Source organism: Epinephelus lanceolatus, chromosome 7 (genome assembly GCF_041903045.1).
Source record: "Epinephelus lanceolatus isolate andai-2023 chromosome 7, ASM4190304v1, whole genome shotgun sequence".
NCBI classification, from domain to species: Eukaryota; Metazoa; Chordata; class Actinopteri; order Perciformes; family Serranidae; genus Epinephelus; species Epinephelus lanceolatus.
In genome coordinates this window covers 25,604,726-25,629,460 of record NC_135740.1, presented here as the reverse complement: position 1 = coordinate 25,629,460, position 24,735 = coordinate 25,604,726, and the positions used below count along the sequence as shown (strand labels likewise).

At 41.0% G+C, this 24,735-nt stretch overlaps 3 protein-coding genes across 4 annotated transcripts; 2 read left to right on the top strand and 1 right to left on the bottom strand.

Moving 5' to 3' along the window:
* The first annotated feature begins 728 nt into the window (after nucleotides 1-728).
* On the top strand, nucleotides 729-2,545 carry LOC144463824 (uncharacterized). The gene is made up of 4 exons (XM_078169374.1): nucleotides 729-966; nucleotides 1,477-1,564; nucleotides 1,971-2,011; nucleotides 2,098-2,545. Exons 1-4 carry the CDS (start codon nucleotides 772-774, stop codon nucleotides 2,416-2,418), a joined length of 645 nt encoding a protein of 214 aa, XP_078025500.1. The 5' UTR covers nucleotides 729-771; the 3' UTR covers nucleotides 2,419-2,545.
* A 1,816-nt stretch (nucleotides 2,546-4,361) lies between these two features.
* Nucleotides 4,362-13,469, top strand: LOC117261496 (signal-transducing adaptor protein 1-like). The gene is made up of 10 exons (XM_033633909.2): nucleotides 4,362-4,615; nucleotides 4,793-4,864; nucleotides 6,390-6,506; nucleotides 6,630-6,686; nucleotides 7,327-7,529; nucleotides 8,170-8,301; nucleotides 10,244-10,313; nucleotides 10,390-10,492; nucleotides 10,566-10,739; nucleotides 10,827-13,469. The coding sequence occupies exons 1-10, from the start codon at nucleotides 4,514-4,516 to the stop codon at nucleotides 10,982-10,984; spliced, it is 1,188 nt and encodes a 395-aa protein (XP_033489800.1). The 5' UTR covers nucleotides 4,362-4,513; the 3' UTR covers nucleotides 10,985-13,469.
* On the bottom strand, nucleotides 13,167-23,907 carry ankrd13d (ankyrin repeat domain 13 family, member D). 2 transcript variants are annotated; one of them, XM_033633908.2, is made up of 17 exons: nucleotides 23,038-23,907; nucleotides 22,787-22,922; nucleotides 22,558-22,682; nucleotides 22,234-22,279; nucleotides 20,800-20,943; nucleotides 20,447-20,636; nucleotides 20,177-20,243; nucleotides 19,316-19,397; nucleotides 18,917-18,978; nucleotides 18,676-18,806; nucleotides 18,410-18,567; nucleotides 17,973-18,086; nucleotides 17,117-17,289; nucleotides 16,798-16,877; nucleotides 16,092-16,325; nucleotides 13,619-13,719; nucleotides 13,372-13,510 (listed from the first exon to the last, which is right to left on the bottom strand). In XM_033633908.2, exons 1-16 carry the CDS (start codon nucleotides 23,119-23,121, stop codon nucleotides 13,656-13,658), a joined length of 1,890 nt encoding a protein of 629 aa, XP_033489799.1. In that variant the 5' UTR covers nucleotides 23,122-23,907; the 3' UTR covers nucleotides 13,372-13,510; nucleotides 13,619-13,655. The 2 variants fall into 2 exon arrangements, with proteins under 2 accessions (XP_033489798.1, XP_033489799.1); XM_033633907.2 differs by having other exon boundaries at nucleotides 13,167-13,719.
* Between the last annotated feature and the right edge of the window lie 828 nt (nucleotides 23,908-24,735).

Here is a 24,735-nt window from a genome sequence, read left to right as displayed (position 1 = left end):
ACTTTAACAAATTTGCAACCAACATTTGAGAGAAATGTATCTATTGAGTGCATTAAAACAGTCTTAGATAGTTGACTTGAACTTGTGAAAAAATGGGAGCAACAACAAAAGAGTACATTACTCTGTGTATATGCATAGGCAGTCAAAAGCAAAACGTTTCTAGTGAATTATTTTCATTTTATTTTACATGGCTACACAAGATATTTAATGTGAAACCACACAAACTATTCCTTTAAAGGTGACAATGAGGGTAATGACACTGAAGGCATCAGCATGTAGGGTGAGGAATGCAGACAGACTTGTGTGCATCATTTTAATTACTGAGCAAATGGTTCTCGTGCTCATCATTTCTCCACACAGGTGCTCTCTGCAGAACATTGTGATAGGAGGAGGAGACCTGTAAATCTGTTCCTACTCACAACAAATAAAAGTTAAGCATTTGCCATTAACAGTTTTCACTGAGACCTATTTTGTAAAATAGTTAAAACATGCAGTTAACCATTAAAAACTTTGGACACAGATGACATAATGTTGGAATACCATCACAGTTTTCCCTAAAATACATTATGACAAACACCACAACAGAAGAGGTATGTGTTCATATTTAACACTGATTTGTAGATGTTAAATGTTCTGTCCCTGTTCTAAGGTGAGTAAACACAGGCACAGTTGTGTCTCTGTTCGGCCTCCAGTTAGTTTCACTTTCACGCCCTGCTGGCACACTGAGGATAAACCTGCTCAGTCACTGTTGGACGGTCCACAACAGGAACAATGTGCCACCGCTGTTCAGCCTGTTGTCTCAGCCACCTGAGGGGCTCTGATGATGGTGATGATGATGATGATGTTCGTCCACTGAATTCATTATTTAGCAGCTGTGATGAGATCAAAGACTCGTTCTGTCTGGTTCCCATTATCAGCATCTGCAGGGCGTGTGAGCAGGCAGCAGAGGGCGAGTTCTCCTCACAGGTAGGACAAAGTAAAAGACTTTCTACTGCTGCTCCCATTATTAATTTAGCTACTGCTGATGGTGTTGTAGCAATAAACTATAGGCAGTGATGTTATTATCAGTACTAGCCTTTATTATTAGTATTGATAATATTAATGATAAATAGACACCAAAGTGTGACACTAAAAACAAATATTTGAAAGGCTAATTTAAAGGGATTTTTTTTAAACTTTCATTGCCTTATAATGATATTGATGAGTACAGTCAACCCAGTTCAATTAATTATTATTTATTAGGCTACATTCCTGCACACACAGGCTCTATAGCTATAGTTAGGCAAAATGTACTTTATCTAATTTATCTTGATTTTCTTTTCTTCTTTTTTTGGTCATAATAAAGCTCTCATACACAGCTATCAGTTTTATTACATTAGACATTTTATTATTAATTTATTTATAAATCTTTATTGAGTTATGGATAATAAGTATACAGTCAAAAACAATATCTCTCTTGTCATAAATGCACTACAGGCTGAGCCACAGAGAGGGAGTGGGCATGGAGGGAAGTTGCTGCTGTTGGCCTGTGTGCTCTTTGTCCTCCTGGCAGTCAGTTTCCTCAGTGAGTGACATCACTGGATGTTGAATGCTGAATTTCTTTGATGTATACCTCATTATAAAAGAGCTCAATATACATGAAAAAGCAGTCTGCAAGGACCTTTTATCATATATGGGGATTAAAGGGACAGTTTACCCCCAAATCAAAAGTGCTATTCAACATTTTCAGTTGTTTTGGTGTGAGCTGCAGAGTGTTGGAGATAACGGCCGTAGAGATATTTCCAACACTCTGTAGCTCACACCAGAACAATCTAGACTGACACCACAGGTAAGAGGGAATATATCTATTTTTGATTTTACCTTGAACTGTCCCTTTAATAATCAAAGAATATGCTCTCTGTGATACCAGCGTTTTCTCTCTGTCGGTGTTACAGTATGAATTTTTGTACTTTTCCTTTCTTTCTCTAAAGTGGGATCAGTTGGAAAGGGAGACAGTGATGCACAAGACTATGTAAGCCCACTTTAATCCAAACACTCTGCAGAGCATTCCCAACGTCCCGAGACAAGACAGAAACACTCCCTGTCTCTGTCCTTTAGGATGCTGATGTCTTTCTTCCATCCAAAGCTCTGTGGTTGTTGGGATGTCTGCTGTCCTGGACTGTTTGGTCGCTCCTGCGTCTCCTCCAGGTGTTCCTCTGGTTGATCAAAGGCCTGCTGTGGTTCATCTCCATCTCTGTGTCCCCACTGTGTCGCTGTGTGTCGTTCCTCCAGTCCTGTGCCCTGCTGCTGCTGCATTACACGTGCGATGCTGTGTTTTTTGCAACCAACTGTCCTGCATACGTTTACAGCATGCTCCTCAGTGTTGTCTCACTGCACAATGTTTATTTGATTTTGATTTTGATTTTGACCAGGCTTTAAAGCAACACTAAATAATATTTTAGAGAAGAATTAACACATTCTCTCTCTTACAAATGAATGTTGAATTTAAAATCAACAAAACCATTGCTCAGTTGAACACTCTCAGGGGATTTGCAGCTACAGTCTGATTTGCTCTGGTATAATGGCGGCTAGTGTAACACTAAGATTTAGAATTTAACATAACAGTCACTTTTGACCAAAGAAGCAATATTTGTATTTATCTACATGTGACAATCACAACTGAAATACAACGGATACAAACTGAACCTTCTTACGGCACAATTTCTTATTTAATGCATTATAGATGTGGCTTTGTTGATGCATGTTGTAAATTTAACATCATGATACGTTTCTTTATGATAGTATAAATCACTAGTTCCCAACCTGGTGGTCACAACCCCCCACAAGGGGTCGGCAAGGTTTCACAGGGGGTCATGAGGCCTTCTGGATTTTATGGGGTGTAGGAAAACGCAATATATATATATTTTCCACATCCTCTGCATGTAGCCCCTCTCGCTGGGGCTACACCACCTAATAGCAGGGTGTAAGATGCAGGCAGGAACAGCATACATGGGACATCATAACTGAGTGGCTGGCATAGTGTACAGGAACATCTGCACTGAGTATAGGCTGGAAGTACCAAGGTCACGATGGAGGGTGACTGAGCTAAGATCCTGTGGGACTTCAAACTGGTGACGGCTAATCAAGTGGACATCGTGTTGATCGACAAATGACAGAAGAAGGCAGTGGTGATGGATGTAGCAATCCTGAGCAACAGCAGCATCAGGAAGAAGGGACACGAGAAGCTTGAAACATACCAAGGGCTGAAAGAGGAGCTAGATTTTATATACATGTAGATAGATAGATAGAAAGTGAAGACCTGAATACAGGCTATATTCACAGAGCCTTCCTTCTCTGTTCAACTGCCTCGTCCTGCATTAGAAATGTATACAGTTACAACCAAGAGCTAATAGAACAACGGCAAAGTGTCAGGGAGATGAAAACAGTTCTATTAAGTATGTACGATTGTTAAAAATGAAAGTAATACACAATACATACAGAGAATCATATTAAAAGGTCCTAAAAATATCAAGAAAACTCATCTCTGATGTGAAATTCACAGGAAATAATCTGCTCAAGATTCATCCAAATTGCTTTTTTACACAAACTTCCTGCCATTAGTGCAGTAGTTCACTTATTGGGTTAATTGTGCTGTTTATCAGTTAATCTGTACCGTTATTGTTGCATTGATTATGATATGAAACATTCATCACATATGTCACTTAGTCTGGGGTCGTCAGTTTACTCAGTGTGGAAAAGGGGTTACTTAAGAGAAAAATGTTGGAGACCACTGAAGTAAAGGATAATATTAATATATTTTCTGGTGCAATGCAACAAGCTGGAGTTTATTAATAAAGGTATCAATGAGCCTGACTCTTTGTCTGTCCTCTCGCAGTATACTGACACTCACTGAAATGATTGTTTTACTTATAGAGAAACTTTATTTGATATCATAATGAATTGCATCTACTGAACTCTAAACCCTCAGCTGGACCAGTGTGGGTTATGTCTACGTGTGTGTGTGTGTGAATATTGTCAAGCTCTCACAAGGGAAATCCTCCTGAATGTATCGTCACCACGCTGATACTGAGCTCCCTATCTACTCACACATGTTACAATAAATGGAGATAATTAATCAGACTTGCACAGTTTTAACTTGGATCCGTGCAAACACATGCTTGCACGTTTCCTTGCTCCTGAGACTGTGGTGCAGAGCTGCCTTTCTTTGTTATATTTGTTACACCCAGGTTCAAAGTACAAAAGAGTTTCTTATTTGGGATATTTTTCCCTAACTACTTCCTTCTTTATAAATCACTGCAGCATTTCCTCATTCTCAAGTCAAACAGCACTAGGACTGAGGGAAAAGCCGGAGAGGAGCTTATCAGTGCTGGTTTATAGACCAATAATCAGCTTGTTGTGAATCCGTCAGAGCTTCACGAGGAAACAAAGGAACAATACTTTCTCAGGACCCAACTACGAAAAGTTAAAGTTGAACCAAACCAGGCCAGACGAAGCACACATATTTTGCTGGACGATGTCTATGCCAGTCAGAGTTGTCTACAAGAGGAGGGCGACCATCACAGATCTGCCTCTCTACTACTCTGGACACTTGCTGAAGAAACTCAGCAAAGAGAAGGTGAGGATGAAGATGGGGAGAATCATGCAGACAGATATGTATAAGAAAATAAGAGAGCACTAAATGGGAAATAAATGATGACGAGTGACTTTCCTAGATGAGGTTTCATGACTACATTAAAGTCTGTGAATGTTGTGTCAAAAATAGACATTCAACCTGACACCTTTTGATTTTCAGGATTTTAAGAAGTACTACGGAGAGCTCCGTGGAGCCACGCTCTTTCTGTACAAAGATGACACACAGGACACAGTAAGCAAACACTTTCATTTGTTCTCCTATCTGAGGTTTTGAAAGTGACAGCAACACTGTGATTTACAAAATAACAAATTAATAATATTTACTGTAACATTGAATTTAACATTTGTTTCCCAGAGATAGATGTACAATGTTAAACAACAACAACACTGCCGAAGAAGGTGACGCAGAGGTGGAGCCACACGTTTTAACACGTTTATCACGCTGTATTTCTACTTTTAGCGATCATTTATCACTATTGTTGTTTTGTATGATTTCATATCTGTTTAAACTGATAAGCATGATGGTTCTTTGTTTGCTTATCGATTGTTTTTAATGTCTTTGTCCATGCTCGGCATCACTGAAAATGAGGGTCTCCCTCAATTAATTACCCCAGTCTTGACTAAAGATTTGAATGAATGAATGAATGAATGAATGAATGAATGAGGGGAAATATTCATCCTGTAAAGCCGTCATACTATTTGGTTTCTAATTGTTCTCCAACTGTCTTCATTATTCTGAAGACATAAAACAACAAACACTGCGGATGAATCATTTTGACTCCTACCACCTAAAAAAACTGCCTGATGATACCATTTTTAAGTTATATATCTTTCCTACGTGAGGTAGGAATTTGGCCTAAACAGCATCATTAAGGCCCAGACACACTAAACCAACATCAAACAATTAGTGGTGATGAAGGTGGACTGTTGCGTCGCTTTACGTTGTGTCTTGGCTAAAAAGTTGCACTAGAACACACTGCAAAGATTACAGCCAGTGGCCAACTAGCACGTGTTCTGTGCCTACGCGAGAGGAAATAAGTTTCCATACCAGCAGGCAGCTGAACTCTGATTAGTCATTCAAAATGGGTGACCAGAAAACCAATGCTAGATGCTAGTTAGCCAGTTAGCACATTAAGAACACAACGTGATACTGAAAGAACAACTGATATTTACAGTGCGCTAGTGAACAATAGCACAAACAGTTATGAAAAGTTTCTTGTAAAGAGCCCAATGGCTAAAAATTAATCTTGTTTGTTTTGATCTCACTCCCTCCTCACTTCAGCCATTTGTTTACTTTCCTCACTTCCATTTCTCTTCTCGAGCACTGAGCTGAACTGTCAATCAGAGTGATTCAATTCACCGACAGGCTCTGCCATCTCGGAGAAAGACACTCACTGAGAGAGATATTAACCACTGGACAACCATCAAATTGATGTGTCAAGGACTTTAGCAAAGTAACAAAACCTTTGCTCTGATTTGCCGGTCCAGTCAGACAGACTGAGGTAAAATGATAAAAAGTTTGAGGTATTTTCAAAACCTAAAAGTTTTGGGACTTTGAGAAAGCATATGGGGCTGGAACCCCAGGTGCCACCCTCTCACTCCACCACTGCACAGAGGGCAGGGTGCACTGACAAACAGAGACACAGATTCATTTTTCTCATAATCATGTTAGAAGTCACTCCTATTTTAGATCAATTAAATTAATACATGTTTTATTGATCAGGCATGTTTCCGATGATTCTTGTTGACCTTGTCAGTACACAGAGAAGCTGGACCTGGTGCACCTGAAGTCCATGGAGTTAGACTCTCCGTATCAGAGGAAGACACCAACTATCTTCACTCTCACCCTGCCGACAGCGCAGGTGCAGCTAAAGGTGTGATGTTCAAATTTAAATTAGATATAAATCTGAAAGTCATAAAAACTTTAAATCTACAAAGAAATATTATGTGGACACTGTAACGTAACCAAAATGTCTGCTGTTGATGTGACTGCACAGATGGACAACTCTGACACAGGAGAGGAGTGGAGGGGTTACATCCTGACTGTGGTCAAAGTAAGCAAACACACACATGCAAACTTAAAGACACACTCTGATGGATAAACGTCAGTGTGTGTTGCTGCTTTTGGTACAGAATACTGCCAAGTGCTCATAAGAAAAGCAAAAAACAATCCCTTAATGTCTGAGTTCAAACCTGCTCCAAGGACAGGTATTTAACTATACATAACTCTGGATAAATAACACATTTTCTTGAGATTTTCTGTGAGTAATAGTTTACCTATTTGACACACAAAGCCAAGCACAACAAACAAAAGGAAACAAGTATTTCCTGGTTAATAATTAGGCAATAACTTGACTGGTGATGCTTCTAGGGACAAACTCCCCTTCGGACTCAGAGAGAAAATGATCATGGCATTGACAAACAAGGAAGCAGAGATATCTGCAAACTGAAGATCCATTTAATCTCTTATGTACGTGACAATGATAGATGGTGTCAGCAAGTGTTAGTTTATGATTACCTGGTAAACAAATGTCACAGATTTCCTGTAAAAGTCGATACATTTGATTTCTAAGGGGAAGTCAGAGAGGATTTTACAACCACATACCAGGATGTGTATTTCTAACCTGTTACAAACTGTGTAAAATTGATGATGTTAGCAATAAAACAATGACAAGCTTTTTGTTTTCCTTGCAGAAAGAGATTCCCAGTACCCTGCAGCTGCTGCCTGGCCAGATGTTGCTCCTGCAGGATGTTCTGGATCAGGAGAAGAAAAGACGTCCCCCCTCGCCACGTCCTGCTCTCCCACCCCGTCCAGCCTTCCTCCGCACAGCCTTCCCTGCACCCTCCCCTTCACCGCCCAAAGACAAGCCTGACTCCAGCGCCCCTGAGCTCCCTGCGTGAGTACAGATTCTGTCTCCACAAGCAAACACAATAACAGTCTATAAATGTTTAACCCAATTATGTTGCAAACACAAAAAATATTGTTAGGGTGGATTTCTACACTCCTCACACTCACAAGTCATTAGAAAAACATTTTTTTGATTAGGATACTGTACTTTTTATTATTTTTTCTATCCATTCCAATAGACAAATAATCTTAACACAGAAATCTCCAAACAGTAAAAATAAAAAAATAATGGTCTTAACAGACCTTTTTCAACAAAAAAAAACATTAGTTAGTTAACATTAGTGAATGGTGTGAAAATGAATGGTTAACTCATATCAATGAATAAAGTGATGCTTTGAAACAAATTACATATGTATATTTTGTATTGAATTCGTCATCATGACTTGAAATATCCTCAATTTCTGAAGTATCTCCAGAATAAGTCTGTTAAAACCCCCCAGAGACAAATAACCTGCGTACATGATCAATAAAATGCTTTAAAAACTGATTGTGTCATGAAAAAATCAAATTATCATCCTAAATCAATGAACATGTTCTCGTCCCTTGCCCTCTGAAACATAACGCCTACACCTTTATTCCCTTCACTGGCAATGAGGAAGTGTTTATGTTTATGTCTTTGATTCCTACAGGTGTTTCTTCAATGTGACTCGGCAGGAAGCTGAGCACATGTTAGAGGCAAACCCCGAGTATGGAGGTATCATCCTCCGCCCGTCCACCCTGGCCAACAACTACGCCCTAACCCTCCGACAACTGACGCCCAGGTGTGTCTGAAATGCACCACCGACTACAGAATAATACAGCGATTTATATTTAGGTTAATCTTGTTAATCCTTGCAAAGTGAATATCAGGTTTCCTTTCCTTGCCTCATAGGAAGCTTTGCTGCCATTCATTCGTCACATGAATCTGAGTCTTTGGTTTTTATAGATTTCCTTATGTAAGTGCTGTATCACTAGTGTTATGGATGTGTGAGTCATCTGACAGATACATGTACAGGAAGAGAAGAATCCACCAGGAAATAATTAACTATTATTTCCAATTTGCAAAAGAGTTAATTTGAACTTTGTTGTGTAAAAGTAAAAGACAAAAGTTTTTCCTCTGTGAATAAAAAAGGCATCATAGGTAAAATATACAAGGGCTTCAAACTAATGAATAAAAATCAACCTATATTGAGTAATATCAGAGGAAACACGGCTTTATGTATTGGTGTGGTGATGAGGTGGGTGGTACTACAATTGGTAGGTTACTAAACAGGAAGTGGGTATACCCTATATATGCCCATGGCTTTTTAGCTGTGAATGGCTAGAGGAAGAGGTGGGTATACCCTCCACTACACCACTGCCCTCAAGTATGGGAAACCCAGTCTACTTCCACCAGCACTTCGAGACTTGTGTTGGAAAAAGTCTTTACCACCACAAATCCAGACTAACTGGGTCTCAGCACTCCTGCCAGATGGAGTGTGGATCAGCTTCTACAGACCATGCACATATTTTTTGGTCTTGCCCATTATATTAACTCTTTACGAGGTGGATTATAGATTGTGGTTATGGCGATTGCCATAAACTATACCTCTTATTGCTGCACTTTGCACATTCCACAAGTTGCATTTTTTTTACTCAGTGTACTCTGCAAATGAGACATTTTTACTTTCACGTGTTGTTTTCAGTCTACTGTGTTGTTGTTGATAGTATTTTTATTGTAGTTGTGTGTACAGTACGTTTCTTAAATGGCTGTTGTTTTGAATTGAACCGAGCCAAGTTGAGTCGAGCCGAGCTGATTTAAATTGAATTTAAATTATTTAAAATTAGCTGAATTGAATTGAATTGAACTGAACTTAATTGAGTTGAGTTGAGTTCAATTGAACTGAATTGAATTGAATTGAATTGAACTTAATTGAGTTGAGTTGGGTTGAATTGATTTAAATTGAATTGAATTGATTTAAAATGAGCTGAATTTAACTGAATTGAACTGAACTTAATCGAGTTGAGTTGAGTTGAGTTGAGTTGAGTTGAGCTGAGTTCAATTGAGTTGAGTTGAATAGAATAGAATTGAATTGAATTGAACTGAACTGAACTTAACTTATTTAAATTGAGTTGAGTTGAATTGAACTGATTTTTGGAAAGGAGTGGGCTATTTGGTCTCAGAGATTCTTGGCCTGAAATCTGATTTGTTTTTTTAGCTTTATGTGCGTCGGAAATGTTCTCATGGGTCTTAGTAAAAGTGACACATACAGGTTTTTTCTGGCCAAAAGTTAAAAAAAATAAATAAATCAAAATGGTGGCTCTGGAGGAACCCTTCCTTCATTGCGGTATAAATACTGAGAAAATGGTACTGTTATAATCATCGAGACATCTTTTTTGCCCTACCCATCACTAGCTATGCTGTAACGTCCCAGTCCTCACCTGTTATGTTCATATACAAACTTAAAAAAAGTAAAAGTACTAGAATCAACAGTGTGTTATTGACAAAATCCCTCATTAGCATGTGGATAATCTGCATGGTGGTGTGCTGTTAGTAATGTAAGTGTGTTATCATGACAACCAGTAACCATGAGGCTGATAAAGGGGTGAACACGTGGATAGGTGGTGGTTGTTTTTTGCTCATTCCAATTTGTTTACAATTCATTTAAAATATAGAAAAGAATGTATGAGTTGTTGTTTATCAAAGGCCAGATCAGCAAATAATCCTGCTCTTTGTTGTTTCAGTGGACCTGTCATGAAGAACTACAGAGTGACCTCCACAAACTCAGGGTTTGTCATCGAACTGGACAGACCAGTAAGTCCCACAGCTCCACAAATTTCTCTTCTTCTTCTTTCTCTTTGCTTGTCTTCATGTGTCCTCCTCTCTGTAGGTGACCGTCTCCTCCTTAAATAATGTGCTTAAGTACTTCCTTGAGAAGACAGAGTATCGTCTCCATCCCTACATGGCGTCTCAGCCCTACGACACTCGCATCGGTGAGAACACTACTGTTACAAACAGTCTCAGTGACAAGTACACAGGTCCTGACAATGTTTATGTGTCCAACAGAGGTGTCACCTGCTCCTAAGTGCATTAGCATCACCTCACCTACACCTAAAACAGTACCCAAGGCACAAGTGGCACCTATGCTGCGTTCACAAACCAAAGCCGAGCTCCCTCCGCCTTCAGCCGAACCAGTGGGGGGTGAATATGTGATTCCTGATGAGCACGAACAAAAGCTCGGTGAGAATGACTCAATATTTGTTTTTATGTACATATAAGCGAGTAAAGTTCAAGAAAATAACATTTGTATGTTTTTGTCTGATATAGTTCAGTTGGATGGAGAGCTTCAGGAAGTCTTAAAGATGCGGAGGGATATCATATATGCTGCGAATGACCAGGAGCAGGACACCACCTATGAGAATCACACCCCTGAAAAATCTCAACTGAGCACAGCACAGAAGAACATAAAGGCTGAAGCATTCTGAGGGGTAAACTGTCACGAGTATTGTAATTTGATGTTCATCTTCAGGTGAGAGACTGCATACTGCCCCTGAAGGTTCGACAAAATTCTTTAGCATTGTGAAAATCTGTCAGAAATACACTTGGCCATGTGGACCAGTCTTCTGTTGGTCTCTTAGTTTAGTGTGCTAGCATGCTAACATTGCTAATTAGCACTTAACACAATGTACTGCAGAGGCTGATGGCATGGCCTTTAGTTTTGCTAATATTTGCCAAACTGACCTGATGAGGGTGCGAGATGAAAAACCCATCCGATGGGGATCACATAGACTATGAAAAAAAAGTGGACGTAGCCTCCTGATCTGAAAAGAGAAAAACCTGCATTCTTTCTAATGGCCAGCAGGGGGCGACCTCACTGATTGTAAAAAGAAGTCCAATTGTATGGAAGTCTACAAGAAATACCATCTTTCTCACTTGATTTATTACCTCAGTAAGCATTTACCTAACGAGTTTATGGTCTCAATCTTTAGATTTAAGTCTTCATTTTGTAAATTATGGTCAAATTTACCAAAAAAAAATAGACCATAAAGCAGAGTATGTTTTAGGGCATGGCTACTTTGTGATTGAAAGTATCAAAGCAACTTATTTATCAGGATAGATGCGCAGCAATGTGTATCTATGGCAGTGTACATACATAATGTATTTTCCAGGTTTGTCTATGAATTCGTCTTAGAACTTTTACCCTTTCACTGTGAGCAGTGAGGTTGACGATATAGGCGCCTTGGGGTTATTGCTCGGATACACCCTGTCATCCAAATATGGTCACTTCTGGATCCAAAAAATTAAAATGGGGTTGGTCAAAATGCCAAACAGAAGCAAAGACGTCTAGCTACGGACACACAGTAGCTAAGGTCAGGGTTAGGAAACGACTGCCATGTACGAGAGTGCAGCTACACCCACCTCGCCTAGAGATTTTAAAACAGAAGTCCACAAACTAAAGACTAATACATCCTCCATGTTTTTCATAAAATCTATGGGGGGACGTGAATGTCTTGGCAATCTATCCGACAGTTGTTGAGACATTGCGACAAAAAGAATGAAATTGTAAAGTCATGGTGGCACTAGAGGAAAATTTGGGATTACCATGTGACCATTCATTCCTTTTTTCCATATAGAGTTTTAGAGTTTGGGAGTGCCCTCGAGCTCACCTGGTAGAGCAGGCGCCCCATGCGCAAAGGCTGTGTCCTTGATGCAGCAGCGGCGGGTTTGATTCAAACCCACGTCCCTTTGCTGCATGTCAGTCCCCCTCTCCTTCCCTATTTTACACTAAAACTGTCCAGTAAAATAAGGGCAATAAAAGCCCCAAGGAGTTTACACAGGGCTCAGAGGGACATCCGGGGTGACAGTGATGTTCACGTAATACAGTGAACAAGCCAAGTTAGCCCTCCGAGCTAATGCGTGTTAACTATGCTAACAACAGATCGGAAATGTGCAACAACATTTTTTGCCAACACTAGATATCAAACAAAACAAGTTGCTGTGCACTGGGAATTCACCACTTAAAAGCAGAAGACACCAAAATGTCCTCAGAAGTACAGGCTGACAAAAAAAAGAAGGCTTCTTGCTGTACTGGAAGGAATCTCAGAAAACAAAGAGGTCTCTGCCTCATGATTAAAATCTTTGACTTTACAGGGGCGGTCCTACATTTGAATATCCGGGATTTTCCCTTCATATAGTAGAACATTAACAGAGTATGAAAGGTGTATTATTAGCTTCTTGATAAAAGATTTACAAATCATTGTAACTGTTTATTCATGTAGTAAGGTTGAGATCCTTTGTGTCTATATGACGAGAGATAACAACATAAAGAGCTCTTTGATACAGACAACTTTATCACCCAGTTTTGAAAAGATTAGATAATTTCAACAAGGGCTAAAGATTATTTTTATATTTATTATTAACAACTCAAACCAATCAATGAATTACATGTGATATGGATGTTTTTTGTGTCACTGTTTGGAAGGTTATCATGCTTTTATAAATTGTAAAAATTAACATGAGCCAATTATTGCACAGATCAGAATGATTGCCCTTTTTTTTCGCTATGAAACAATGATGAAACTGTAAAATACAAAACTACACACACACACACACACGTGAATCTTATGTTTGTTCCTTTGTTCAAAAGCACTGAATAAAAGGATCGAGGATGGTCATTATTCTTTATTTTTCCACACATAGGAGTAAGCCAACATAAATGTTTCAAATATTATAATCATATTTTCTTAAGTTATTCCATTAAAGATTGTATTTTCTTATTTTTCATCATTATCATGGAACATGTTATAGGTTTAAAGTTTAAGGATCATTCATCACTCCATAAAGACAGCAAGACTGTGAAAAATAGTCAATAAAAAAAAGAAAAAACAAAGACTCTCTCCCTTTTGTCTCCTCCTTCACTGTAGTGTGTTGCAGAGTACCTGTTTCCACCTCTTCTTATTTATCCCTCCACACCTCTTATATTCTGGTCCTTTACACTCTGCTGTAGCAGCCTTCATGTGAGAAACACAAATAAAATATTTGTAATAACTTAACATCTCAGGATTTTAAAAAATAAAAACAGAATAAATTAAGGAGATTGTTCCCCAATGAAGACGCGCCTCCGTTGTTGTTGTTGTTGTTGTTGTTGTTGTGACATTACTTCTCGGTGAGTGACAGCTGCAGGATCCTTTCCAGCTCATCCTCTTCCTCCTTCTGCTTCCTGTGACAAAAATAAGAAATAAAGCTCACCAATCAGAACAATGACAGCTGTGACTTTATTACTTTGCAGGTATGCCTCACTTTGTCACAGAAGAAAAAACTGTGATTAACCATCGTAACTTCGCTGATCTTTTGTAAGATCATCTGATATTTTTAAGCCTCTCTCTCACACATGCACTCGAACAGGAGTAGGGGTCGATATTCGGGGAAATCTGTACTGCCAATTTCCCACCTCAACACCTTGTGACCTTTCAGAGAAAATGCTGGTGTGGCTGTTTGTGAATGAGAGCAGTAACAATGCAGGGACAAGCACACAAAGGGTTACATCTGTCTGACGAAAGATGCGTGGAGCGAACAAACCGTCAAGACTTCACTGATGACGTATTCAAATCCGTGACTTGTTTATGGTTAGTATTACTTGTCTCATGAACTTGTTGAATAGTAAATACAACACAAAAGCACTGGCACTGGACAAAAACAGCTCCTCATCTGCCATGTTCCTGAAAATATTAAGCAATGTCTTCTGCTGCGTACATGTACATCCAGCCTTGCCCCAAAGAGGTTAAAATGAAGAGGAGTCATGGCATCATATCACCAGGGTACAACATATGCACAGTGAAATCCAGTCTGCACATGTCAAAAGCCTCAATAGGTGGCACACTATCATAGGAATCTGCAGATGGTCTTGAGACCGAATGTATTTATATGAGACGTAACAATATGCGTGACAATTACAATCCTGCAATTACTATAAAGGTCCTTAATAAACGACCTTAAAAAAATACATAAAAACGATCTATTGTATATCTGCTGCCATCCATTTGAGCGTACCCAAATTGTTCTGTCAAGCCGAGCGCACCCAAAGCTGAGCAGAAAGCATCCCCTTATTTCTAGCACTGTCTGTTGTAACCCTCCAACATCTAGCACAAGGGTCAAAGAGTGTATCCCAGCCTTCTTTGAACAGCCTTGCCTTGCCCCACCTTCTTGAAGTTTTAGCATCCAGAGTGTTGCATTATCGCCATCTACTGGACTGTCCCTTGCCCCATCTATTGCACCTCTGCCATGGCATGTGTGAAAAAGTATAAAATTAAAATGTTCCTGAATGTAACATGAGTCCTGTGAAAATCACAAGCAGTGCCTGAGGTTATTCCAGTAGTGTGAACGAGGCTTGTTTTAGTAAAAAAAATAAATAAATAAATAAAAAAATCCTCTCCTAACTACACAACATTTGAAGTAGAAAAACACAGCAGCAACTGTAGAATGGCTTATATTACTTTAATAGGGGTGTTTTGATGTCAGAATTAAGCATGTAGGTTCGATAGTTATGTGGTAGTATGAATGAAGTTTTCAGAAGGAGCCTTTGTTTCAGTACATATGGTAAGCTTTGGTAAAGAGAAACACAAAAACAGACAGGAGAAAATATCAGGCTCCTACAGGTATTTAAGGGGGTAGATTTGTGGGAGAACTCCCTCTTGATACCATAATCTCACTTTTGATCCTTCAACTCTGGTCACAGATCAAAGCTCACTGGGGCAAACTTGTTTTTTTAATTGTAGGTTTCAACTTTTCCAAAACCTCACAAGTCAATCTGACTGCTTTCCCCAAGCAGCCAATAATGAGTCAGCCAAAGCTGTGCTCCACTGCATGATCGTCAAGCATCAGACACTACACAACCTCGTCTACACCCTGTCTGTTATTACTGTACCATCTCTGTATTAAGGCGCACAACTAACAACACGGAACAGAAGACAAGATATTCTGACACCCCACTGTGTCGCAGACGTTGTTTGTCTCCCTACTGTGCCAAAAACAGAGTTTGTGATAGAAGAACAGACTGCAGCACTCCCTGTGTGTTCACTCATGAAAAGTAAAAATACAAAGAGGTGGACTAAAGGGAGACCATGGGCAACAGCTGGGAAGAAGCCAGGCATTTTCTAAAGCCCACAAAAAGCGGTCCACTCAAAACCACATTCTATTACATCCAAAACAAAACACGTCTTTATTTTAATTTTCCATCTCTAGTAACGGGCTGCACGGTGCTGCAGTAGTGCTGGTGTGTGGGTTTCCTTCCACATGAACATCTGTCAACATATTTAGCCCTGGGATAGATAGACAAGCTGTCAAGGGTGTCCCTGCCTCTCGCCCACGGCATGCTGGGACTGCACAGGATAAGCAGGTGTAAGATAACGGACAAAAGGGCGCACATCTTTAGCCTTGCCTTGTGAGTTCTCACTGCAGGAGCGCAACAAACAAAATCAAATCGTCAGAAAACCTCTGGATGTCTGAAACAGTCAAACCACCTCTGGAACTCTCAAACAAGCTTCTGTTGATGATCAGTGGTTGCATTAACATTTTTTTTCTCTCCTTCCTCACCTGTCAATCTCCTCCTGCTCCCGGCACGACAGCTCCATGGCAATACGCAGCTGCTCATCAAAGCTTGACGCCACACCAAAGTGTCCTGACAACCGCGGATCGGTCACTTGACTGTAGGAGAGCGGGGAGTTGCCCGCGGGGTCTGATGGGGAGAGAGAGGCGGGCTGGCTGGGGTCAGCTGTGTCATCTCCCTCTCTGCTGGCCAGTGAGATGGACAGGGACTCCTGGATTGCCCTGAGAGAGGAAAGAAACGAGGATATTAAGACTTAAACTGAAGTTTTATTAAACAAAAGAAGGGGATCTGAACAGGGAAGTTCATTACAGGATGACTGGGAGCTGCTGCTCCCAGGAGAAGGTGGAAAGAAAACGCTAATCACTGAGCTCTATTTGGAGACGTTTAATTAAATTACTTCACGAGCCAGAGTTTTCACTGAATAAGAAAGAATTATGAAAAGACACAAGTTAATCCTCATGATGTTTCTACAATAACTGTAACTATAAATGTTCCTATTAAGAATAAACTCTGAAAGACCCCTACTTTTTCTAGGTTAGTTTCAAAACACAATCCAGCTGTGGCGAATGATATTGAGCTGATAAAGTAAGCTAGTAAGCTAACCTATAAACACAGAGGTGGAGTCTTCCCTCCAGTCTGAGCTGTGTGAACCTGCCTGTAAAGGAAACAAGTAAAGGTTGGAGGTCAGCTCACCTCTCCAGCTGAGTGTCTTCCTCGTACAGCGGAGACTGGGGCACCGGGCGGCTGTTGGTCAGGGCCTCCCAGATGGTCACCTAAAAAACACACATAGTTGTTGAACAACTAGCTTTAGATGTAAAAAGTAAAAACAATCAGTTCCCACATCTGACACACAGCTCTAAGACTAAAGCTCTAAAGACTGTCTGCAGTGGAAACGGCAAACAGATCTTGTGTTTAGGTACATGTCCGTGTGTTTTACATACCAGTTGTAATTTGTACTATGCCAAAAGTGTTCGGAGAGAGCGTGTTTAATTAGGAGCTCTCTGATTCTGACCTGGTCACTCTCTGTGCCGGCGTCCAGCAGGCTCTGCTGGATGGCAAACTGTAGCAGGTTGTCATCCTCATCCCTCATTGGCTCGCTGCGGCCTGGACCGAGGGTGGTGTAGTCTGCGGGTGGCTCAAACACTGAGGGGTCCACTTCACAGTGGAAGGGAGGGGGAGCCTGACCTGGATGAAGATGGGTTACAACATTACTGTACCTGCAAGTAAAAGGTACATTATGTCAAAAAGTTACACTGGAGTCTGTGCTCTGTTGTCCTCAAGTCTCAAATCAGCATCAAGTCAAATTTAAATTAATATTTCTGGTGGAGTTTATTGCAGACAGTTCACATTTCAATGTGAGTAAGAATGCCATGGCCGCACCTTAGTTTGACAAAAAAGGCATTGCTACAGTTGTGGCAGTGTTACCTCACAGAGGATTACTGTAACACGTGAATGTGGATTGTGATAGGGAGTCATCGTATTTCTACAAATGGCTGTTTTGTCACTTTGTTTTGAAACTCCAGGGAATGTAACGTCAGTTCCTAACTGATGAATCAGTTAGGAACTGACGTTACATTCCCTGGAGTGTAACGTCAGTTCCTAACTGATGAATCAGTATGTTCTTCCTTGGCCAATGTTACACCCTTCAACTAGGTTTCATGAAAATCTCTTTTCCATAATCCAACTGACAAACAAACAAACTGATTTAAAAACAGAGGCGATTACCATGTTCAGATGACAGATCCTCTACTCACTCTTGTTCAACTCCAAAAGTTTCGGTTTCAGAATCAGCTCATATTTGAATTCTTTGTCACTGAAATATAGTGTCAGGTACTTAATGTTCTTTAATTGAGTTTGTGTGTATTTACCAGCTTCTTCGGAGCCCTCTGGTGTGTGAACCGTCACAGAGCTAACCGGCTCGTCGCAGCCACACAGGTTACTGAACGTCACTCTGGCATTCAACACATGAAACAGGGGGATCTCTGCAGGACAGAAGGGGAGTGTTTGAAAGATTTAAATGGGCTGATTATTCCTGTAACACCAGTGGGCAGTGGGAATGAAAACACACAGTAAGAATCATGAAAGCAGAGGCGTGTGGTGGCACACACACAAAAAGCATGAACCATGCAGAGAAATTACTCCAGAATACAGCTTTTAGTCCTCATTATTTTAGTTCTAATGTGTCATTAGACCAAGCTACAGCTGCACAGAGCTACAGTGGCAGATAATCAACGTGTGGGCTTGTTATCAGGTTCAATAAACTCAAGATATCCATGACTCACACCGTGTGACCTCTCATACCCACCTATCTTGACAGGAAAGCCTGGCGGCAGGCGCAGGGTGATGAAGTCACGTAGCTTGGCAAAGTGGGCATTTGAGATGGCCATGAGGTCGATGATGGGTGTCACCTGCTCGGCCAGGGACAGAGGGTGACTCTCACTCAACCACAGTGTGGCTTTAAACCTGGAGAGGACACAGAGACAGACAGAGAGTTTGAGCAAACCGGTCATCAAAGGAAGCTGCTTTCTGCACTGAACATTTGTGCTGCATGTTCCCATGTCTGCATCACACCTCTGGACTTTACTGGTAAGCTCGACGGGACGCCCGATGTCCCGGCCGTTCAGGTTGAACTCTGGGTTGAAGTACTCATCGGCTGTGATGGCTGTGGGGTTGTGAGGACTGGCACACTGGGACACATTACTCTGACAGGAACACAGAGACAGAGAGAGTTATAAGTGACGGTGCTCATCAAAGAAAGCTGCAGGAGGTGTGGGTGGTGGGGCTGTGATGCACAGGTACAGTGGAGACTCACCCCATTGTGAGCTGTGTGTTGTTCAGCAATCCCCAGGAAGGACTGCAGAGGAGTCTTTGAGCCTGAGTGGGAATAATGTAAGGAGATCATCATCAGTGTGCTCTGCAAATTCACTCTACAAGGTATACACTTGGAGCAAAAATAGCATTGTAATACACTGAGGGGAACACATCTTTGTACTACGAGTCACTAAGAACTAAACAGTGATCGACTGTGTTTCGTTATTATCTCATTTTTCACATTATCTTTAAATTTTCAGAGGCTCAGTCTGACCTCTCTGGTCTTATGTTTTTGGTTAAATAACAGTAATTTTGACACAATACTGTGTCCCCATCACAAGTGCACAACAAGGATTTAATGTGTGGGTGTAGCTGTGTGTGTGCTTGGGCGTATAATCACCTTTGCTTCTTGACTTATCCTGGTCTGATAGATGCTCTGTCCTTGAACGAGTCACCAGCTCCACATTGGTGGCACTGTAAACCTGGACACAATGTCAAACAAAAGAAAAAAACACTCTTGATTACACTTTGTAAGCCTTTTGTTGAAACATTTGTTTGGGTTATTGTAGTGTCAGGTAGAAGAGTCTCTTCTGGTCTATCTTTATCAGAGCAAACAGCATATTGTGACTGTGTTTTTCCACACTATTGTCTTGTCTACATCTCTCGTAAAAATAATTTTCAATTTCAACAACCTAAGTAAACTATAATTAGCACCTTGCAGCTGTTTGCCTCCACCAACCAGTAAAGTCGCAGTTTACATAAAATGGCCAAAAACCTGTTTTGTAAGGTCACTGTGACTTTGTTGCCTGATATCATACAGAACTGTCAACTTCTTGCACTTCATTTTCATTTCGAGTCTGACATTACACCCACTCTAACCAATTTCCATTGGGGAGGGAAATTAGATTTTCCCTAATCAATCCCAGACCAAGGAATCCTCCTGAATCATACATCATGGGGCGTCGGTAGCGTAGTGGATAGTGCCGGCTCCCCATATACAGAGGCAATGCCTCGCTGCAGCCGTCGTGGGTTCGACTCCAGCTCACGACCATTTGCTGCATGTGCCAAAACATTTTAAAACAGTTTTTTTTAGAAAATTTTTGGAATGGATAAAATATATATGTTTGTTTTACCCCTAATTGATCTTTCAGGCAATGCTGAATAGTTGTTGATCACAACATCATACCGAATTATCTTCTAGATGACCTGAATAATGTGTTTCAGCCATTGTTCAGACTATGTTGGCTCAGTGGTCACTTACCTTGGCTTCATACCCACTGACCACCTCACTCTTCTCAGAACGCCAGCCCCAGATTCCTGACTTGTTCCTAAAAGGCAAGGACAAAGAGTAAGAGCTCCTGGCACAGAGGTTATCAGTGTCTGTGTACTGTTAAATGTGGGGACATGATGTATGTACGTGGACACATAATGAGGAACAGTGAGGCAGATATCTGTACAACACAAACAAACAAGCGTGATCATGATGAAATGATTCTAGTTTGTAGATGTGTGCACATGGTGCGCTTAATACCGTTCGAAGGCAATGTTGCGTGTGTTGAGGTGTGTGGAGACGATGGGCGATGTGAGTCTCTGGGCTGTGTTCTCCTGCGACGGCTGCATGGCTGCCAGGAGGGAGGGCGCATCGCGGGGAGACAACACAAGTGGCTCTGTGTACACCACCTGCTTCTCATGGTCCACCTCCATCACCACAGCACCGTCATCTAAGAGGAGCACACAATGAAGACACATTTAATTCTCTTGGAGAATTGTTCCTACATCTTTAAGGGTGAATCCAAGTCAAGTGTTTACGACAAAATCATCAATCCATCAATGTCAGCTGTTCATTTACTTGTGTGTATGTGATACTGTTCTAAGCACACACACCTCCGCCCTTGAAGATATAGCTGCGCCGTCCTTTCAGCCAGGTCATGTGTTCGAAGCCCAGGAGGGTGGTGTCCACACGGAGGCACGAGCCGCTCTTCCACACCCGGTAGACATCACTAGGACACACCTTCGACACCAAGGGCACTGAGAGGACAATCAAAGAAGAGGAGAAGAAGCTTAGAAACAAAAGGCAAACAGAATGATGTAACCAAACAGAGGACAGTCAAAGGACGGTGAAAAGAAAAGCAGATTTGCAGGTAGAGATGTTTTCTGTCATTTTTTCTAAATATAGCTTGTTACAAAGTGCTACAGCTATCACGATCCAAAGATATTCAGTACACTGTCATATAGGAGTAAAGAAACCAGAATATATTCACATTAAAGAAGCTGGAATCAAAGCATTTTGACTTTTTTTTTCTTTAAAAAAAAATTACTCAAAATCAGATGCCGATTTAATTTAATAGTTGACAAGTAGTTCATTAATCGATGCAGCTCTGTATCACAGCATGCTAAACTTTCAATTCTTGCCAAATACACTGTGCTCAACTTCACCACAACACAGACTGTATGGGCTGTAGCTGCTGCAGTAGTGGGCCAGTAACACGTTGCACTAAATTGAAAATGTTTTTGGTGATCAGCTTTGAGAAAGCCACACAAATATAGAAATGGGTACAGGATGGCTTGCATGCAGGCATTGTTTGTCTAAAGAAGTTTTGATACTTCTTGGTACTGGGTCATTTCGGTCAGTGCCTTAAAAGGTATCAAGTACCAATACCCAGCCATGGCTGCAACTACTCAGTGTTTTCATCATAGATTAATTCACTGTTAATATATACAAATGATCATTACAATTTCGTAAACGTAATGGCGTTTAAATTTCTCTTTGCGTTCCGACTAAAATCTAAGACACACAAAGTGTAATGATTCAAAACAGATAAGAGCGAGAAAACTATTTTCTTAAAGATGCACTAAAATTATCTTTAACATAATTTATTTATATGTCAACTATGTCTAGACTGCTTCATTAAAAAATGCTTTTTTTCTCTAATTTACTTGTTTTTGTCAAAAATACAAAGTAAGATGCACTGACATTACATAAATTATGATCTGTCTTGTAAATACTGAATGATAATGGTACTTAACTTTTAAGATGCAAAATATAATTAACTGTTTACTTGAGCATCTGCTGCAGATTAAGAAGGCAAAGTAATCCCAACACACAAAAACACAGTACATTACTGATTAGTCTTGTTAAATACATAACAAGCAAAACTTTAGAAAGAAAAAGCAGTAATTTGATGTAGGTATACCTGCCCTGTCTTGTGTTTAGGAAACTGAAAGTGACTGACTGACAGCTGCTGCTGAGTGGAGCTGTCCAACTACTGTGGTGCTGAAGCTGACCTCTGTGAAAACACATTAATGAAACACACTCACCCCAACTGGTGAACTCCCACTTCATCTCCACATAGAAGTCCCTTGCCTGGCAAAACAGCAGGGAAACTTTTTGTACTCACACAAAAGCAAAAGCTCCATGTCAGCTTTGTGTTTGTGCATCCTGATTCAGTCAAGCTTGAGACTTGTGAACCATCCAGAGAATGAAAAAGATGCACTGACACAGGAGCCTAAACTAAAAACAATACTTTCTATAAATATTTAACAAAGCTTTAAGGTGTGGTTGGTGTGCTGCTCTGTGCAACAGGTAGTTTAATACCTGGAGGCGTACATTTTTTGCTCAAATGTTAGACAGTGCAGTTTTACCTGTCTTAGCTTGCTGAGCAGCTCTGGGATGCCCGCCAATCTCTCAGTGGCACGTTTGAAGTCTCTGTACTGAAGCACCAGCTGAACCAGCTCAGGGTCCCCGGTGCTCACGGCCTCCTGCAAGACTGAAACACACATCCACATTTAATGCCATCAGGTGCGCCTTGACTCCCTCAGCAGCCTCGGGACATGACAGTGGGAGTGGGAGCCACAAGCAGAGAGCACTCACTGGTCCAGCCCTGCGCGTTGTTGTGTGTCGGGTCTGCGGTGTGTCTGAGCAGCACCCGGGTGGACTCCAGGTGGCCCAGACACACAGCCAGCTCCAGCGGGGTGCGCCCTCTCGGATCCAGGCGCTCCACATCCTGCTGCAGGAACCAAAACACACACAGGCAGCATCAGCGCAATGCAGTGCGACCTGACAAACGCATCTGTAAAACACATCACCCGCCAGCAGCTGCGAAATAAACCCTCCTCACTCACCTCCTTCTTCTGCAGCTCTCGATCCAGCTCCAGATACTGATTGTTCCACACCAGAAAATGCAACGGAAACGCTTCTTGAGCCATGGTTGTCGTCTGCTTGACAGTTAAAACAGTAGTAAAGCTATATTTGCAATTTGACTTGTGCAGCCAACAGATTGCAGTGACACCAACGGCAGACTAGCAACGAGTTCAGCTCAGCGCTGATCGGCACAACTGGTTAGCTTGCTAGCTAGCTTAGTTAACAGCAGAAAACGGGCAAACGCTGAAAAGTGTCTCACTGGAAAAAACTGTCGCTAAGCAAATCTATCAAATAAGATAACAGTAGGCAGCAAATAAAGTAGAATAACGTGCCTATTTAAATTAGTGGGCTGAGTTAGGCTCGGCTAACTCAGCCCACTAATTTGATGTAGTTAACGTTAACTAACAGCTAGCTTAGCTAACGTTAGCTAACTGGCTAATAACAACATTGTTTCCTGCTCCTCTTGGCACCTGTTTTCCATTATTCAGAAAGCAAGACGACTAATTTAGCCGGGCAGAAATACACCTCCAAAGTCCGTTCATTTTTTCCCACGAAGGAAAATGATATGAAGTGGAAAAAAACACGGTTGAAATCGCCGGCTGATAAAGTTAGCTAGCTACCCCGCTGTTACTGCAGCCACCCCCTGTTTATATCGCAGGGTTGTTACGGTGTGTCAAAATAAAGCGAGATACGGCCTTTATTCCAGTTTCACATCCAGGTCAGTCCAGTCGAGGGCATCCGATATCATGGAGGTGACAGCTGCTGCCGATAGCACTCAGCCCCGCCTGGCTAACGATCATTAAACAGCGGACAACATCTGTCAGACTCTGCTGCGCTCGTGCAGCGTCGCTACTGTGAAGTCTATTTACAGACGCAGCTGCCTTGTTTATTTATTTATTTATTTATTCAGGCGTCGCTTTATTTCCAGGTTATGGAGAGGAGCTGGGTGGAGCCGTGAAGCTGATAATACATTGTTAACAGGATGCACATCTCATTTCCAGTGAGAATGCGACCGCTTGTTTGTCAGCTTTTTATTTTTTCTTGAAAAATAACACAAATAACATAAAGTGAAAAAGGCTTCTGAAAATAATTACAATGCTACCGGACTCCCGTTCTGATAATCGAAAAAAGGAGGAAAACACATTTACACAAAAGTATATATTTATATACTTATATTCATTTTGAAGGGATATGGCCGGGAGAGGAGTCTGGGAGGAGACCTTTGATACAGAACCACTACACTTTTTAAGGGGAACAAAGAAATGGGCAACCCGAGCACCCCCCAAAAAACAAAATCTACATTGAATCGGACAAGGTCATGAAGTTGAGAGAAAAGTGGATACTCACATTTTTTTCATCCATGAAATAAAAGTGTATCAAAGAGGGGGTGGGCAGCAAGTTTCATCTAGAATATTAACATTTTTGCTCTAAATGTTGTCTCTGTACAAAAACAAAGCAAAAGGAGTTTGGAAATAATAGCACCTGAAGTCTAACGGTTGTTTGAAAATGCACCATTTATCTGACACCTAACCCTTGGCTTACCCCGAATGCTTAATGCAACCTGCCCTTTATCGGGGTGAGGTGTTGCTGCCATGTCGATTGCCTTCTCACACTGTCTTTTTTTACCCTTTCATACAACCACATCCACTCAATGTCCGTGTATACTTCTCGTGTATACC